The 16,909-nt window shown below is 38.8% G+C and overlaps 6 protein-coding genes across 6 annotated transcripts; 4 read left to right on the plus strand and 2 right to left on the minus strand.

Annotated features, from left to right (window-relative positions):
* Window positions 1-24: 24 nt before the first annotated feature.
* CAB4 (putative pantetheine-phosphate adenylyltransferase) lies at window positions 25-894 on the minus strand (the record flags this gene model as incomplete). The annotated part of the gene is made up of 1 exon (XM_452826.1): window positions 25-894. One exon carries the CDS (start codon window positions 892-894, stop codon window positions 25-27), a length of 870 nt encoding a protein of 289 aa, XP_452826.1.
* A 211-nt stretch (window positions 895-1,105) lies between these two features.
* Window positions 1,106-2,695, plus strand: CWC22 (U2-type spliceosomal complex subunit CWC22; the record flags this gene model as incomplete). Its single annotated transcript, XM_452827.1, has 1 exon — window positions 1,106-2,695. The coding sequence occupies one exon, from the start codon at window positions 1,106-1,108 to the stop codon at window positions 2,693-2,695; it is 1,590 nt and encodes a 529-aa protein (XP_452827.1).
* A 703-nt stretch (window positions 2,696-3,398) lies between these two features.
* Window positions 3,399-4,535, minus strand: KLLA0_C14047g (uncharacterized protein; the record flags this gene model as incomplete). Its single annotated transcript, XM_452828.1, has 1 exon — window positions 3,399-4,535. One exon carries the CDS (start codon window positions 4,533-4,535, stop codon window positions 3,399-3,401), a length of 1,137 nt encoding a protein of 378 aa, XP_452828.1.
* A 1,515-nt stretch (window positions 4,536-6,050) lies between these two features.
* Window positions 6,051-11,336, plus strand: FKS3 (putative 1,3-beta-D-glucan synthase; the record flags this gene model as incomplete). The annotated part of the gene is made up of 1 exon (XM_452829.1): window positions 6,051-11,336. One exon carries the CDS (start codon window positions 6,051-6,053, stop codon window positions 11,334-11,336), a length of 5,286 nt encoding a protein of 1,761 aa, XP_452829.1.
* Window positions 11,337-12,399: 1,063 nt separating this feature from the next.
* On the plus strand, window positions 12,400-14,067 carry GAS1 (1,3-beta-glucanosyltransferase GAS1; the record flags this gene model as incomplete). Its single annotated transcript, XM_452830.1, has 1 exon — window positions 12,400-14,067. The coding sequence occupies one exon, from the start codon at window positions 12,400-12,402 to the stop codon at window positions 14,065-14,067; it is 1,668 nt and encodes a 555-aa protein (XP_452830.1).
* A 1,202-nt stretch (window positions 14,068-15,269) lies between these two features.
* KLLA0_C14113g (uncharacterized protein) lies at window positions 15,270-16,895 on the plus strand (the record flags this gene model as incomplete). Its single annotated transcript, XM_452831.1, has 1 exon — window positions 15,270-16,895. The coding sequence occupies one exon, from the start codon at window positions 15,270-15,272 to the stop codon at window positions 16,893-16,895; it is 1,626 nt and encodes a 541-aa protein (XP_452831.1).
* Between the last annotated feature and the right edge of the window lie 14 nt (window positions 16,896-16,909).

A 16,909-nucleotide genomic window follows, 5' to 3' on the forward strand; every position in this document is an offset into this window, starting at 1 on the left:
GTTAAATACTACGGAAATCTTTCTTCATTTGGATAACTTTTTAGAATGGCGCTCTCTTAGCTCAGTACTGCTCATCTTTTCCTTCCAACCGTCATCTTCTTGCCCCCCTAGAACGTTCACCACAATAATATCAAGTTCAGAAAGACCTCTGTCAAGTCTTGTCTTGTTGACTATCTTCCCACCTCCCAGGGTTTCCCGGCTAACAATCAACGCTTGAATATCAGGTACTGTGCCTGTTGGCCCACATACATCCCGAATAGCGATGATTTCGATTTTGAGAGATGGCTTTAGTAGCTTGAGGAATTCTTCAACATTTGCTGACCTTACACTAAATGGTTCCAAAAGCGCTTTATGCTGTTTATTTGCTAACAATTCTTGGTTTGTTAATCCTATTATTAGTTTCTCGTTCGTGATGAAAGACGCCACACTCAAGAGTATCTTGTGTCCATCATGAATATGGTCGAAAGTACCGCCCACAGCACTGACTCTATATTGATTTCTCTCCAAAGGCTGGAATGTGCCATTATAGGACTCTGAAATGGGAGATAGCTGGAATATTTTGAGTTTCTTGCATTTGTAATTAGGTGAAGTTGCGGATTCTTGTGCGAAAATCACATCATACAATAGATTGTTCTCCGACAAATTGAATAGTACATTGATATTAGTAAAGAACAACTCCTTGGTGATAAGAACGTCCCTTGATATGCTATAGATATGCCCCAAATAAGAATCCAAATGGTAAGCGTTATCGAATTTCTCTTCAAGGATTATATCCAAGCTGTATTCAGTAGAATCCCTCAAAAAGGGAAGAGTCTGTTCTACGACGCTAGTAAACTCATTGTTAAAATCTATACCATGGAGCTTGTGAAGTACAATACCCACTCTAGTACCCATTATCTAAAATAGTAGTATCTTTTATACTTAGTATAGTATCGTTCTCTTCTGGTTTATGTGATCATACGTGGTATGTTTGCAAATGCTATAATGAATTTTAAAACGCTATTGATTTTAAATGTAGAATATCAGAATTAAATACCAAGTAGTTCAAAAGGGTGAAACTAAAACCAGGACTGGCCATACCATTACGTCGATCAAGAAGGTCAGAATGAATTCCGAGGAGCATCAACAACATGAATGGGAGCAGTCCAGACTGATATTGTCCCATGTTCTCACGAACATCGATTCCGCTAATATTCTTGGCAATCTAAGGGACCTCATCGAGGTTAATATTCTCCGGCATCGACGCCTCTTTGTGGCGACACTACTTTCACTACAGTGCGAAAATGATAAAGATTCTGCATTTGCAGGACTTGTGAAACTAATTGACCACTATCTTCCTTCTATTGGATTTTTAACAGGTAGAGAATGTGTGTTACGGCTCATTGATGCCGTTTACCGAAGTGATAAAAAGGTTTACTTCAATATGGCTTCCCTTCTTTCTTTCTTGATCATTGATGAAGTCATTGATGAAGGTACCGCGTTTGCGCTAATATACTTTCTCCTAAGAAATAAAACAGATGACAACATTATTCTTATCTGCCATATCTTATGTCTATTAGGTCAGCAACTCCAGGCCTTTGACAAGGAGTCTGAGGCTGATATTGCTGAAAAATTAAGGCTAATATATCAAGATAGATATACGCAAAAGCACACTTATAAAGCCTTGAACAGACTGTTTGACACTAGACGTCGCTCTTACAGAAATGTGATCAAAAATGTCAATATACCGACAGTCGAAAATAACGTTCATGAAGTTGTGGTTGACTTTTCAAATGACCATCCAGCAATGGACTTAGATGGGTTCCATTTGGATGATAAATATGAGTTAATAAACGAACAATATGAAGAAATTAAGAGCGAAATTATCAAGGAGCTCCTCGAGTCAAAAGATGTTAAAAACTCGTTAAATGATATGACAGATTCAGAAAACACAGAATTCAAGAAGAAGGTATATCTTATACTCAAGGGCTCGCTTTCTGGTGATGAGGCAGCCCACAAACTTTTGCAGTTGAGATTGAATGATGCTAAGAAAAATGAAGTTGCAGATACCATTACAAAGGCCTGTGCACAGGAGCCGACTTATTCAAAATTTTACGGAATCTTAACTGAGCGTCTAACCTCATTTCACGTATCATGGCAGCATAGTTTTTCAGCAGTATTCAAAGAGAATTACCAAACTATTGCAGACAATGATCCTTCAAATATTCGTAATCTTGGAAAATTTTGGGGCCATGCACTTGCAACCGAGTGCATCCCATTCGAAGTATTTGAAATAGTGCACATGAATGAAAGGGACAGCAATGCAGCTAATAGGGTGTTTTTGAAGTTTCTCTTTCAAGAGATGGTTGTCAATCTCGGCATCGATGCACTAAAAAAAAAATTGGAGGCAGTCGAACTGCAGCCTTTTTTGAGTAATCTCTTTCCTCGGGAAGCCCAGGACGATATAATGTTTTCTATCAATTATTTCACTGCAATCGGATTAGGTGCTCTAACTGACAATATGAGGAACATTTTACAACAGGCAGAGGAAGAACAGAGAAAAAGGTATTCAAATGCTATCAAAAACAGTGAAGTTTCAGAAAGGGACAATCCAAGAGTACCTAGAATGCATCCCGACAGATTACGTAGGAACAGATCGAGATCTCCGATTTCTCGTCGTAATAGATCAAGAACACCGCCCAGAAGGCGTCAATAAGTTGCAAGTACCGCTAAAGATGCTGCCGCCGTATTTTCATCAGTAACAGATGTATATACATTGATATTTTAAGAACAAACATCAAAAAGGCTCCTGCACTTGCTGATTAAATATAGCTGCATTTAGGGATTGTTATACTAAAAAGATGCGTCGGAAACACACCAAAGTGATAACAAGGTTCGGGAATGTGTTTTGGTTGAATCCAATGTTCTTGAATCCCAAGTTGAAGCAAAGAAAAAACAACTTTTATTTACGTAAGAGTATAGTATTTGGGTATTGATTTTATGTTAATATAATAGAGAAAACTTAGAATAGTTTTACGAAATAGTATTTGCCGTGGCAGAACAATAAAAGTAATAAAACAATAATAATAATAATGATAATAATGAGATAGGGCAGGAATTTTGGAAGATATAGTACGGTCCAAAAGTAACATAATATAGGAGGCAACCAAAGTCAAATAGTTGTAGCAAAAGTTGAAGTAAAATGTTGGCCTCATAGGACGTCAGAATAAAAAGTTATAAGGGTATAATAATAGTATGGTAATAATTCAATAATTGATCATCGTGAAGAGCAAAAAACACACGGGAAGAAAAGGTATCACGGTGATATATAGGAGCTTTAACGATTCAATTGTCTAAGGGATAAAAAAGAAAACAGAAATAAATGTATATTCTGCTTATCGAGTTTGTTACGAAGACGCTTATTCGCTGGACAAAACACCCCAGTATTTTTCGACACCCCAAGCACCGTCAGCCTTCCAGTAATCGTTGAAAGCGGTGAATAAGATGGTAGCATCACCACAGGTCTTCTTGATAGATTCGATAGCGATCTTTTGGTTTTCCTTAGATGGAACAGCCTTACCGTAGGTTTGACCTTGAGATGGCCAGCCGGATTCGGTAATAACAACTTGCTTGTTACCGTTACAAGTACCCCAGACTCTTTCAATTTGGTTCATCAACCATGAACCAGCATCTTCAGCGGCAGTGTTTTGATCAAAGTAAGCGTGAGCGTTAACGGCAACGAAATCGTTACAGTCACACAAACTTGGGTTTGCGATCAAAGCAGTGAAAGTATCGACAGAAACAACTGGACCGGTGTAACCAGCGCTAGTCAAAGCGGCTCTACCGGTGGAGACGTAAGAAGAAACGGTATCGACGGAAGCACCAGAGTTGACCAACTCGTTACCGATAGAAACAGCAACGACATCGTCCCAGGAACCGTAGGAGTTGACGGCAGAAGCGATCTGTTCAACACCAGCTTCAATTTGGTCCATGAAGTAAACACCCAAGAACAGTTTTTGACCGCTGGCCTTACCTTGGAAGACATTTTCGACTTGGTTACAGTCAACACCATATAATCTGATAACACCGTAACTGGACAAAGAGGCCAAATCAGAGGCAACTTGTTGGGCAGACTTACAAGCACCACCATCAGTGTATGGAGAGTAAGTGATACCCTTGAAACCAGAACCGAAATCTGGGCTGGCAGCAGACGAAGAAGAAGCTGAACCAGAAGAAGTGGAAGAAGAAGTAGAAGAAGTAGATTCTGGAGCGTCAGCAGTAGTAGAAACAGCTTCAGTTGGAGCAGCATCACCTCTGGTAACATCAGCATAAGAGATTGGAGATGTAGCTTCAGTTGGAATGTGGTCAGCATCCAAAGCCACGGTGGTAGAAGCACCAGCCAAAGTCATTGGGGCATCACCGTAAACAACAACAGTACTGGTGACACGGTTAGTCACGTAAACAAGATCTCTCTTGTTGTCCTTGTGACCATGGATAGGAGAAGCAACAGCAGCACCCAAGATACTGGCACCGGCAATCAAATTAGTGAATAGCATGTTTTTATTACGAGGTTCTCTTAAGTTTTGTTTCTGTTTTCAATAAATCTTACAATGAATGTGTTTAATCTCTGATTGTTACAACTTAAATGCTTTGATAAAAGTTAAAACCGTGCAAGAGAGTCTTGATTGCGATTTATTCTAAATTAGTTGGTATATTACCGAACGGAAAGGAATGACGAGTAGTTGGATCGATAGTTTCGGAACCTAAGCTATGAGATCTGAGGAATAAGAAAGAGATAAAAAAATACTAAAAATTAGAAAGAAGCTATCCATAAACCAATATATACTAATAAAATGTTCATATTCAAATTGACCATCTTCTTAAAATTGGGAGGTCTGTAATTCCAATCCCAACTTCCCAGTTCTTATAAATGAACGAATCTGGTGAAGAAAAAGCTGTGAGAAAAATTTTGAGAAGAACAGAAAAAAAAGTATCACTGTCGAATCTTAGATCTGAAGGCAGGCAAGGAAACAATATATACGCAGAAAACACCGCAGGCTAAGTACATTAGAGAACTAGGTGAGGAAAGAACATACCAATACGAAATTGGTAGAGGAAGAGTTTTTGGTGAAACAGTTTTCAGACGAGAATTAACTATGTGAAGTGTACTGTGAGGTATAAAATGCAAGATAAGGGGAGGCAGTACCTATTGTCGCAAGATCTTTCGTCATCCGGAGGAGACAACTACGAAGGTAGCATGTCCAGAGAGCTATTTCTGAACAAACCACGACAGGTTTTCGTTTTACGAGATCTCTGTTTTTAACTGCATTGTGTACATTTCACCCATTTTGGTTATTTTGTTGAAGACCCTGTTTCCCAATTGGGAACCGTGGGTTTCTTTTATGTATCGGATAAAAATTCTTTCTGAAGTGCTGATCGTGATCAAATTGGGCAATTGTGGTCACTGTGTACGGAAACAACGTGGGCACTCACTATGCTCATATCGCGGTTTGATATATTATCACTTTGAACTAATAGTCACGTGGACTGATATTCTTTTTCTTTTTAGTCCTTTGTTTCCGATTTTCCTCACACGGTCAAAATGAGCATTAGGTTTGAGCGGTAGATCTTCCTTTTTTGGAAAATTTTGGCCATTAAATCCAGTACAGATATTGGAACAACAGGAAAACAGCTGTCGCTCAGCTTACTAACACTCAGAGACCAATGCGCCGTCAATCGAGTTATTCACGGTTACGTGGAATGGTGCTGTTCGAAAGCGCGTGAGGAATAACGCTTTTAATTTAATCTCTCCCCCCTCCCCCCATTGAATTTGAGTTGCCCCCTCGCATACGTGGGAATTTTGACTGACATTATTTCAAGCCGCTTTGTGTTTTTGATTTATATTTTTCTTTTTCCGTTGTACCAAACTATATAAACTAGGGGGTGGCGGCTAAAGATACGAAACTTCAGATAACATACTGTCTCACAAGAACAAGATCAAACATCACAGAAAAGACCAAATAAGAACTCAATTCGGCGATATATTCTTTGGCAGAGTTGAGAATATCGTAATGACAAGTCCTCAAGTCTCTATGACAGAGATTGAATTTCCGGCTTGGTATCAGGACGAGCAAGTGCCAGTCACAAAACAGGAAATCAAAGACATCTTCAATGATTTAACCAGAAAGTTTGGATTCCAACAATCGTCGAAGGAAAACGTCTATATTCATCTTTTGACTCAACTCGATTCAAGGGCTAGTAGAACTACTGCCCAACAAGCTTTAATTTCTCTCCATGCCTCATATATTGGTGGAGACTGTTCGAATTATAAGAAGTGGTATTTTGCCGCCCAACTAGATTTAGATGAAGAGATTGGATTCCCTTACATGAAACTTCATGGTAAATCAAAGAAGAGAAATGCAAAGTTCGCAAGCGAGAAAGGTATTTCAATTAAAGAGCAACAACGACTGTGGAAACAGAAGCAGGATGAATTTTTGGAGAATTATCCCAAAATTATAATGTCAGAAAATGAGAGGAAAACTGGTTCCTCATATAAAGCCGCCGATTACAAATGGAAAATGAAGATGAACTCTCTTACTTCATCACAAATGACTAGACAGCTAGCGTTATATTTATTAATCTGGGGAGAAGCAAACCAATTGAGATTTACACCAGAATGCCTCTGTTTTATATTTAAGTGCGCATTAGATTATGATTCTAGCTTGCAGGACATCGAAGATTCATCCCAAGATGAATTTACTTTTCTAAATAATATCATCACCCCGATTTACAAATTCATCAGGGATCAAGTTTATACACTAGATTCACAGGGCAAACTAATAAGAAGGGAAAAGGACCACAAGGATATTATTGGGTACGATGATGTGAATCAATTATTTTGGTATCCTGAAGGAATCGAACGGATTGTCCTAAAATCTGGAGCAAGATTGGTTGATACCCCTTTAGAAAATAGATTTCTTCTATTGAAAGACGTAAACTGGGATGTCGTTTTCTATAAGACATACTATGAGACAAGGACATGGCTACACTCAATGACAAATTTCAACAGGATTTGGATCATTCATTTTGCAACGTTTTGGTTCTTTACTTCGTTCAATGCACCAACGTTATACAGCAAAAATTACATTCAGACATTGGATAACCCACCAACACCTCAGAGTAGATTTTCAGCTATTGCTTTAGGCGGTGCAATCACTTGCTTGGTTCAGATAGTTGCCACTTTCGCGGAATGGAGCTTTGTGCCCAGAGATTGGCCCGGTGCCCAACATCTCAGTAAAAGAATGATCGGTCTATTTTTATGTTTTCTCCTAAACTTTGGGCCATCTGTGTACGTTTTTGGTTTCTTTGATTTGGACGTTCATTCAAAGAGTGCATATATCGTCTCCATAATTCAGTTTACGATTGCTATCATTACTACAATATTCTTTTCAATCAAACCTTTAGGAGGACTATTCGTATCGTATCTACAAAGAGGTAAGACCAAAAGAAAATATGTGTCATCACAGACGTTTACCGCATCGTTCCCAGAATTGACTGGAAGAAGCAAGTGGTTTTCAAGAGGCCTATGGTTTTGTGTCTTTGTTTGTAAATTCATTGAATCATATTTCTTCTTAACGTTGTCATTAAGAGATCCGATACGTGCATTATCCACGATGGATATGACGAGATGTATTGGCGACAAAATCTTGGGTAGATTGGTATGCAGATGGCAGTCATCAATTACCTTATTTTTGATGATAGTGACAGATTTGGTTCTTTTCTTCCTTGATACTTATCTCTGGTACATCATTTGCAATAGTTTATTCTCCATCATGTTATCCTTTTCCCTAGGCACATCGATATTGACACCATGGAAAAACATTTACTCAAGACTACCAAGAAGAATCTATACCAAAATTCTTGCAACAGCTGAAATGGATACTAAGTTCAAACCAAAAATATTGGTTTCTCAAATATGGAATGCAGTAGTTATCTCGATGTATCGCGAGCACTTGATATCGATAGATCACGTTCAGAGGCTATTATTTCAGCAAGTTGAATCGACTTTTCATGAAGGCAGAGCATTGAAATCACCAACATTTTTTCTTGCTCAAGATGACTCAAATTTCAAGTCTATGGAATTCTTTCCAAGAAACTCCGAAGCCAGGCGACGCATATCATTTTTTGCACAGTCTTTATCAACACCTATTACTGAACCCATACCAGTAGAATGTATGCCAACCTTCACAGTGTTGATTCCACATTATGCGGAGAAGATTTTACTCAGTCTAAGAGAAATAATCAAGGAGGAATCTCCAAATAGTAAAATAACGTTATTAGAATATTTGAAACAATTGCACCCAACTGAATGGGAGTGTTTTGTTCGAGATTCGAAGTTATTGGCCATAGAAAATGGTCATTTATCCAAAGAACTCGAAGAATCAGAAAACAACAGTAACAAGAAGGATGATTCATATATTCAGGAAAAGATAAGCGACTTGCCATTCTATTCTGTCGGATTCAACGACTCTGATCCCCGGTACACTTTACGTACAAGAATATGGGCATCATTAAGAACTCAAACACTTTACAGCACCATATCTGGATTTATGAACTATGCAAAGGCTATCAAGCTACTTTATAGGATAGAAAATCCATCTATGGTTCACATGTATGCTGATAACATTGATGGTTTAGAGAATGAGTTAGAATTAATGGCAAGAAGAAAATTTAAAATGGTTGTTGCCATGCAAAGGTATGCGGAGTTCAATCAAAGTGAGAGAGAAGCTGTGGACTTTATTTTCAAAGTATTTCCATCCATATCGATATCCTATTTAACAAAGGAAAAAGACCCGAATAATGTCACAGGAGAGCCAACATTTTACTCTTGTTTGTGTGATGGTTCGTGTGATGTGGATGAGTCAACAGGTTTGCGCATACCTAGATTCAAGATCAGACTATCAGGGAACCCAATTTTAGGGGACGGTAAATCTGATAATCAAAATCATTCGATAATTTTTTATCGTGGAGAGTATATTCAAGTCATAGATGCCAACCAGGACAATTATTTGGAAGAATGTTTAAAGATACGGTCGATATTAAGTGAATTTGAAGAATTGGAGATGGAAAATTTTGTGCCATACATACCAGGCATCGAATATAGCGAGCAGCCAGCACCAGTTGGTATCGTTGGTGCTAGAGAATACATCTTTTCAGAGAATATCGGAGTACTCGGAGATATTGCTGCAGGCAAAGAGCAGACCTTTGGTACATTGTTTGCTAGAACTCTTTCTGAGATTGGTGCCAAGTTACATTATGGCCATCCAGATTTCCTAAATGCAATTTTCATGACAACTAGAGGAGGCATTTCAAAAGCACAAAAGGGTTTGCACTTGAATGAAGATATATATGCTGGGATGACAGTTCTTTGTAGAGGTGGGAGAATCAAGCACAGTGACTACTTCCAATGCGGAAAAGGGCGTGATCTCGGTTTTAATTCAATTTTGAATTTTACAACTAAGATTGGTGCTGGTATGGGAGAACAACTTTTATCTCGAGAATATTATTATTTAGGAACCCAACTTCCAATTGATCGATTTTTGTCCTTCTTTTATGCCCATCCAGGATTTCACCTCAATAATTTATTCATAACACTATCAGTGCAATTATTTTTCGTATTGCTCTTGAATTTGGGCTCTTTGAATCATGAAGTTACATCATGCATTTATGACCATAACAAACCCATAACTGACATACCCATTCCAATCGGTTGTTATCAATTAAAACCTGTCTTGCATTGGGTGACAATCTTTGTGTTATCAATATTCATTGTATTTTTCATAGCATTCGCACCACTTTTGATACAAGAGCTTCTTGAAAAGGGTATCTGGAAAGCATTTTCTAGGTTTAATCACCATTTGATCTCTTTGGCTCCTGTTTTTGAAGTATTTGTGTGTCAAATTTATTCCAATTCCTTATCGACAGATGTAACATTTGGAGATGCAAAGTATATCCCGACAGGGAGGGGCTTTGCTATAACAAGGCTAGATTTCAATGATCTTTACTCCAGATTTGCTGCATCATCCATATACTCAGGATCAATGGTATTTTTGATGTTGTTGTTTGCCACTTTGTCAATCTGGCAGCCCGCATTATTATGGTTTTGGATAACTGTGATTTCCTTGTGCTTAGCACCATTTATCTTCAACCCACATCAGTTTTCATTCACTAATTTCTTTGTTGACTATAGGAATGTAATGCATTGGTTTTCTGGTGGTAATTCCAGTTATCAGCCAAACTCTTGGGCCAATTTTGTGAAGGATAATAGGAGCAGATATACAGGTTACAAGAGAAAGGTGATACATGACAAAAGTGAAACCAAGAATAAAAGCCAAAGACGTCCTTCATTCACCAACCTTTTCATTTCAGAAATACTAATTCCATCATTTCTAGTAGTTTTCAGCTTGAGCGCCTACTGTTACATTAATTCACAAACCGGAGTTAGGAAAGTTGAGCCTACCCAAATATTAGTGCGGCTCGCGCTTGTCACTTTCTTCCCAATTGTAGGAAATATTGTAACGTTGTCTTGCCTTTTCATGATGTCATGTTTTGCAGGGCCAATACTATCATGCTGTTGTAGCCACTCGAGTGGAACAACAGCGGCAATCGCCCATGCAATATCTGTGATTTTATATTTGCTTGATTTCGAAATAATCTGGTTCTTGGAAGGTTGGAACTTCACCAGGACGTTGGTGACGGTGATAACCGCAATAAATATCCAAAATTTGATCTTTAAGGTAGTGACCATAATGCTGCTTTCAAGAGAGTATTTGAACAATAGATCGCATTTAGCATGGTGGTCCGGGAAATGGTATAACACTAAAATTGGATGGTCGGTAATATTCCAACCTGGGAGAGAATTTATCGTGAAAATTATGGAGTCAAGTCTTTTCGCCGCTGACTATATACTCTGTCATTTCTTGCTTTATGCTCAAACACCTATTGTCTTGATACCATTTATCGATTATTGGCATAGTACAATGCTTTTCTGGCTAAGACCGGGTTCATTTCTATCGAGGACGACAATATACTCTGCAAAACAGAAAAGGATAAGACTTTCGATAGTAAGAAGATACTTCTTTCTATACATCCTCAACTTGATATTTTTCTTGGCATTGTTGATCATTCCGATGGTGACTCAAAACTACTTGCCGAAGGGTGAAACATTGTTCACAGATGATTTATTAAGTGGATTAATTCAACCACATAAGCAGGAGAACAATGATACTGGTCCTAACGCCCCATCTACTATTTTGAGAAGTACCCCACCATTACCTGTTTTCAAAACTGTTGCTTAGATAAAAGTAGCGCGAGGCATACTTTCCTTCTCAATGTTGGCATTATGATAAAGGGTCATGTATCAATACTTAGCTACTCATTAGTCTCCAACGTTTGAAGCAAACCAGCACCCGTCACATGCAAATGCCATTACCCCTCAAAGAGTATAACCAATCAGTATATTTATAGAAAAAGTAGGAGGAAGTAGTCACTATTGGTACAACAGGCTTTAACAAAGAAATATGTAGCATGCTCATCTATCTAAATATGCAGAACACGAAAAGATGAACATCAAGATGAAATGCGGGCACAGTTACGGTAGAATAACGCTTTTACAAACATGTATATATCAATTACGACATCATTCAGCTCACCTTTATTCTCAATAAGGATAGAATGCGTATATACCCCAGAGCAAATTACCAGCTACTAGTCCTTACAGGTTGTTTCTTGTACAATGGATAAAAATATCGCTACTACCATAAAGCATCTCACACGCGCCTTACCTTTTCTAAGAGGGTTATGCATTCATTTCTTTCCAAAAGAAAAGTGGAAATTGTTTAGTTCACACGAAACTTGCCTTTATGAGGTGGCTCACTCCCGACGTGGCAGTGCCATATATTTCACTCTTCTCTTTCCCTCATCAGTTTTTAGGAACGTTTTTTGTTTCTGTTTTCTGTTTGTTTGTTTATTGTTTCCTCTTAGTGTTTCTGTGGGAACAGGTGAGTTTTTTTTTAATTTCTGTTGATGAGACGACATCAAACGAAAAATATTGATTTCTTAAAATGGAAATTTTCTCTCAATTAGATCACTGCTCGAATAAAAAAAATCACTTTCGAGCTTCCGTACCATTTTTCCCGACCATTCACTTGACCCAAAGGTATACTTCAATCTTTTAAATAAAAAGGATTGAAAATATCCTTAGCATTCCTGACCATCATTTTAACAAGGTATAGCGCTCTTTAGAGAATATTTGATAGTCATACATAGACTAGTTTTGGAAGATAGAAATCTGAGTATTCTCTGCTACAATCGCTTCTAAAACGCAAGGTTAACTTGAAAAACAGATAAACATAATATAGGATGTTGTTCAGCAAGTTAGTTGTTGCTTCATTTGCGTCACTTTTGTCGAAGGTCGTATTTGCTGACGACCTGCCAGCCGTGGAGGTATATGGTTCCAAATTTTTCTACTCGAACAATGGATCTCAATTCTACCTAAAGGGTATCGCTTACCAAGCTGATAGTGCCAACGCTACTTCTGGCTCTACCATTGTCGACCCACTTGGTGATTTCGACGTTTGTTCTAGAGATATCCCATACATGGAAAAGGTCGCTACTAATGTGATCCGTGTTTACGCTTTGAACACTTCATTGGATCACACCGAATGTATGCAAGCTTTGAACGATGCTGGTATCTATGTCATTGCCGATTTGGCTGAACCTTCATATTCCATTAACAGAGACTCTCCAAAATGGAATTTGGAATTGTACGAACGTTACACTTCTGTTGTTGATAAGTTCGCCAACTATACCAACGTTTTGGGTTTCTTTGCTGGTAACGAAGTCACCAACAATTCGACTAACACTGACGCCTCTCCTTTCGTTAAGGCCGCTATCAGAGACACTAAACAATACATCAAAGACCAAGGGTACAGATCCATCCCTGTTGGTTACTCCTCCAACGATGATGCCGACACCAGAGTCGCCATCGCTGACTATTTCGCCTGTGGTGACGATGACGTTAAGGCAGACTTTTACGGTATCAACATGTACGAATGGTGTGGTACTTCCACTTTTGAAGAATCTGGTTACGCTGACAGAACTGATGAATTCAAAAATTTGACTATTCCTGTCTTCTTCTCCGAATACGGTTGTATTGAAGTCAGACCAAGAAAGTTCCAAGACGTGGCTGCTTTGTATGGTGAGAACATGACTGATGTGTGGTCCGGTGGTATAGTTTACATGTACTTCGAAGAAGAAAACAATTACGGTCTAGTTTCTGTTGATGGCAGTAGCGTTTCCACTTTGGCAGACTATAGTTACTACTCCGAGGAAATTAACAGTATTTCTCCAACTTATGCACAATCTGCCTCATACACACCTACTTCCACTTCCTTGGCTTGCCCAGCAACCGGCAGATACTGGAAGGCCGCCACCGATTTACCACCAACTCCAAATGAAGACTTATGTGAATGTATGTCTTCTTCTTTGACTTGTGTTGTTGCTGATGACGTCGACTCTGATGACTATCAAGCTTTGTTCGATTACATTTGTGGTGAAATTGATTGTACTGCTATCACCTCTAATGGTACCACTGGTGAATACGGTTCTTACTCCTTCTGTAACAGCAAAGATCAACTTTCTTTCGTCATGAACCTATACTGGATTGACCAAGATCAATCTTCAAGCGCATGTGACTTTGAAGGTAAAGCTTCTTTGAAGGATGAAGATCCAACTGTTCAATCTGGCTGTTCTGCTGCTTTGAGTGCTATCGGTACCGAAGGTACTGGTACCTACACTGGCAGTGTTACCTTCACCGGTGGCTCTAGCACCTCAACTTCGACTGGTACCCGTAGCTCTAGCAGTGGCTCCTCTTCTTCATCTTCCAACAGTTCCTCATCAGCCAGCAGCTCATCAGATTCAAAAGACAGCTCCGGTGTTTACAAGACCAACGTTCCATTGTACTCCGTATTGACTGCCTGCGTCGTTACCATTTTCACCGTTGCTGGTGCTGGATTGATAATGATTTGAGTTAAATCATAACAAAATCACGGACAAGACATATCACTCGTATATCTATATTTAAAAAGAATATGATTCAATTTCAACAATAAAAGTATAGCTACCCTGTTTATATCTTCATTTCTCGTACACCATATGAGGAAGGACTTTGATCATAAGATCCTTTCTGTTGGTTCTCACTTTTCTATTTGAACGATCAATTGATTAAGGGCATAATTTGCGGTCTTCCTTAAATGAAGACACTTACTGAGTGTAGCAAAATTGACGATGATTTATGATCATATATATACTATACTGCACTGTTCGCAAGTGTTGTTAAAAAAAAGTCCAGTTAATTGGTTCGAATTATGTGCCTTGAAACAATTCAAAGATTTCTTTATATAGCAATGAAGAACCTCTAGATCTTTCTCATCGAATGCCTGCTCGTAATTGTTGTAACACAAGCAGCTCATCAATCCAAAAATGGCTCTTACCCATATCGAACCATTCGCCAAAAATCATGAACTAGGTTCGAAAGACATTGTTCAACGCACTGCGCACATAACTATCACACTTTCAGCAATCTAAATAGCTATACTAAAATGAAAAGAACAATATTTACTGATAACCGTAAATAGCAGTAAGCATAAACACGGGGAATGGTCCACATTTTCTGCTCTTACGCAATAGCAAGGCCCTTTTTGCTCATTTCCGCTTGAATCACGATGCATACAATTTCTATTTTAGAATTGTTTTTGATTCTCGAAGGTTTTGTAGCTTTGTTTACATAAGCTTTGTCCCTCTTGAAAAATGTTGCACTAGAACCGAACATCAATCGAATTTCCAGGTAAACCCCAGCGAAGGGCAAAACATCTTATGGTTTTCGTTCTCGAGATGATGTTACTTGATTCTAGACCTGAAATGCTCTCGCAGATGTGTGGTTTTGATTAAGTCAGTCGATGACTATCTTTCCTAAAGCCGTAATCTAAAAGATATCGAATCTAGAATAGATCATGATCACAACTTCAATGCATGGGCCCAGCTACGAAATAAGATAACCGATGAAAAACAAACGCGATAGATTACAGAGTGCTGATATTTTGATATAAATATAGAGCATGGAGCGATGTTACAACATTTCATGTTTAATGTGAAAGTCCGCTTCTTTTCTTGAACCCCAAGAAGCTGTCAAGTTTGCAGAAGAAGAATCATCGAGACTGAAAAATCTAACGATGGTTACCTTTATCTTACAATTATTCTGTAGCGCATTGGTCATATTCGGGCGCACTTATGTCCAAGCTGCTAGTGACGACGCCAATTCCAGCACCCCTGCTATTGAGATTTCTGGGAATAAATTTTTCTACTCTAATAATGGATCTCAGTTTTATTTGAGGGGTATTGCATATCAGGCGGATACTGCCAATTCCACTGAGACTACTATCAATGATCCTTTGGCCGACTATGACTCTTGTAAGAGGGATTTGCCATACTTGGTAGACCTCTACACCAACGTGCTTCGTGTGTATGCGATTAACACTTCGCTTGATCATTCCGATTGTTTGAATTTGTTCCAAGAGAACGGTATTTATATTATTGCCGATCTTTCTGAACCAGCCGATTCCATTTCTAGATCAGATCCATCCTGGGATTTGGATTTGTATAAGCGTTACACCTCAGTGGTAGATGCACTACACAATTACACTAACATTTTGGGATTCTTCGCAGGTAATGAAGTTACCAACAACTCTACCAACACAGAAGCCTCGGCTTTTGTGAAGGCTGCCGTTAGAGATACCAAGAAATATATCAAAGATAAAGGGTACAGATCTATCCCTGTTGGTTACTCGTCCAACGATGACGAGGACACCAGAGTCGTCATGGCTGACTACTTTGCATGCGGTGATGAAGATGTGAAGGTTGATTTCTATGGTATCAACATGTATGAATGGTGTGGTAAATCTACATTCCAAGAATCTGGTTATGCTGATAGAACGAAAGAGTTTTCCAACCTTTCAGTTCCAATTTTCTTCTCAGAATATGGTTGTAACGAGGTGAAACCTAGACAATTTCAGGATGTTGCTTCTTTATATGGTGATGATATGACTGATGTTTGGTCAGGTGGGATTGTTTACATGTACTTTGAGGAGGACAACGAATATGGATTGGTTTCTATTGATGACGATAAGGTAAAAACCCTAACTGATTACAACAATCTAAAATCCGCCCTTGCCAGTATCTCGCCAACATCCGCTACTAAAGATAAGGCCACTACCACCAGTTTAGAATGTCCTTCCACCGGTATATACTGGAAAGCCTCGACAGATTTACCCCCAACTCCAGACAATTCAACTTGTGAATGTCTTGAACAAGGTCTTTCATGTATAGTAGCCGACGATGTTGCTACTAAAGATTATGCTGATTTGTTTGGTATTGTATGTGCGGACATAGATTGTTCAGATATCACAAACAATGCAACAACTGGTAAATATGGGGCATACTCTTTCTGTGACTCAAAAACTAAACTTTCCTACCTTTTGAACAAGTATTACGAAGAAAATGATAAAAACGAATCTGCTTGTTCGTTCAGCGGTTCAGCTACACTTGTGTCAGCTTCAAGCACTGCCTCAAGCTGTAATGCTGTCCTATCATCAGCAACTGCAAATGCCTCCGGAGGTTCCAGTTCTGGAACCAGCAGTAGCAGTGGATCTAGCTCAAGTTCTTCCTCTTCCTCATCATCATCGAAATCATCTTCTTCTGCTTCAAACTTGGAAGTGAGAAAATCAGGGACCTCCTTTGCTGCGCTTATGGTGTGCACCATCTTTTTCATTGCTGTCGAATGCAGTGTAATATTAGTTTGATATCTTAAATAAAA

The sequence above is a fragment of the Kluyveromyces lactis genome, assembly GCF_000002515.2.
Source record: "Kluyveromyces lactis strain NRRL Y-1140 chromosome C complete sequence".
Lineage (NCBI taxonomy): Eukaryota > Fungi > Ascomycota > Saccharomycetes > Saccharomycetales > Saccharomycetaceae > Kluyveromyces > Kluyveromyces lactis.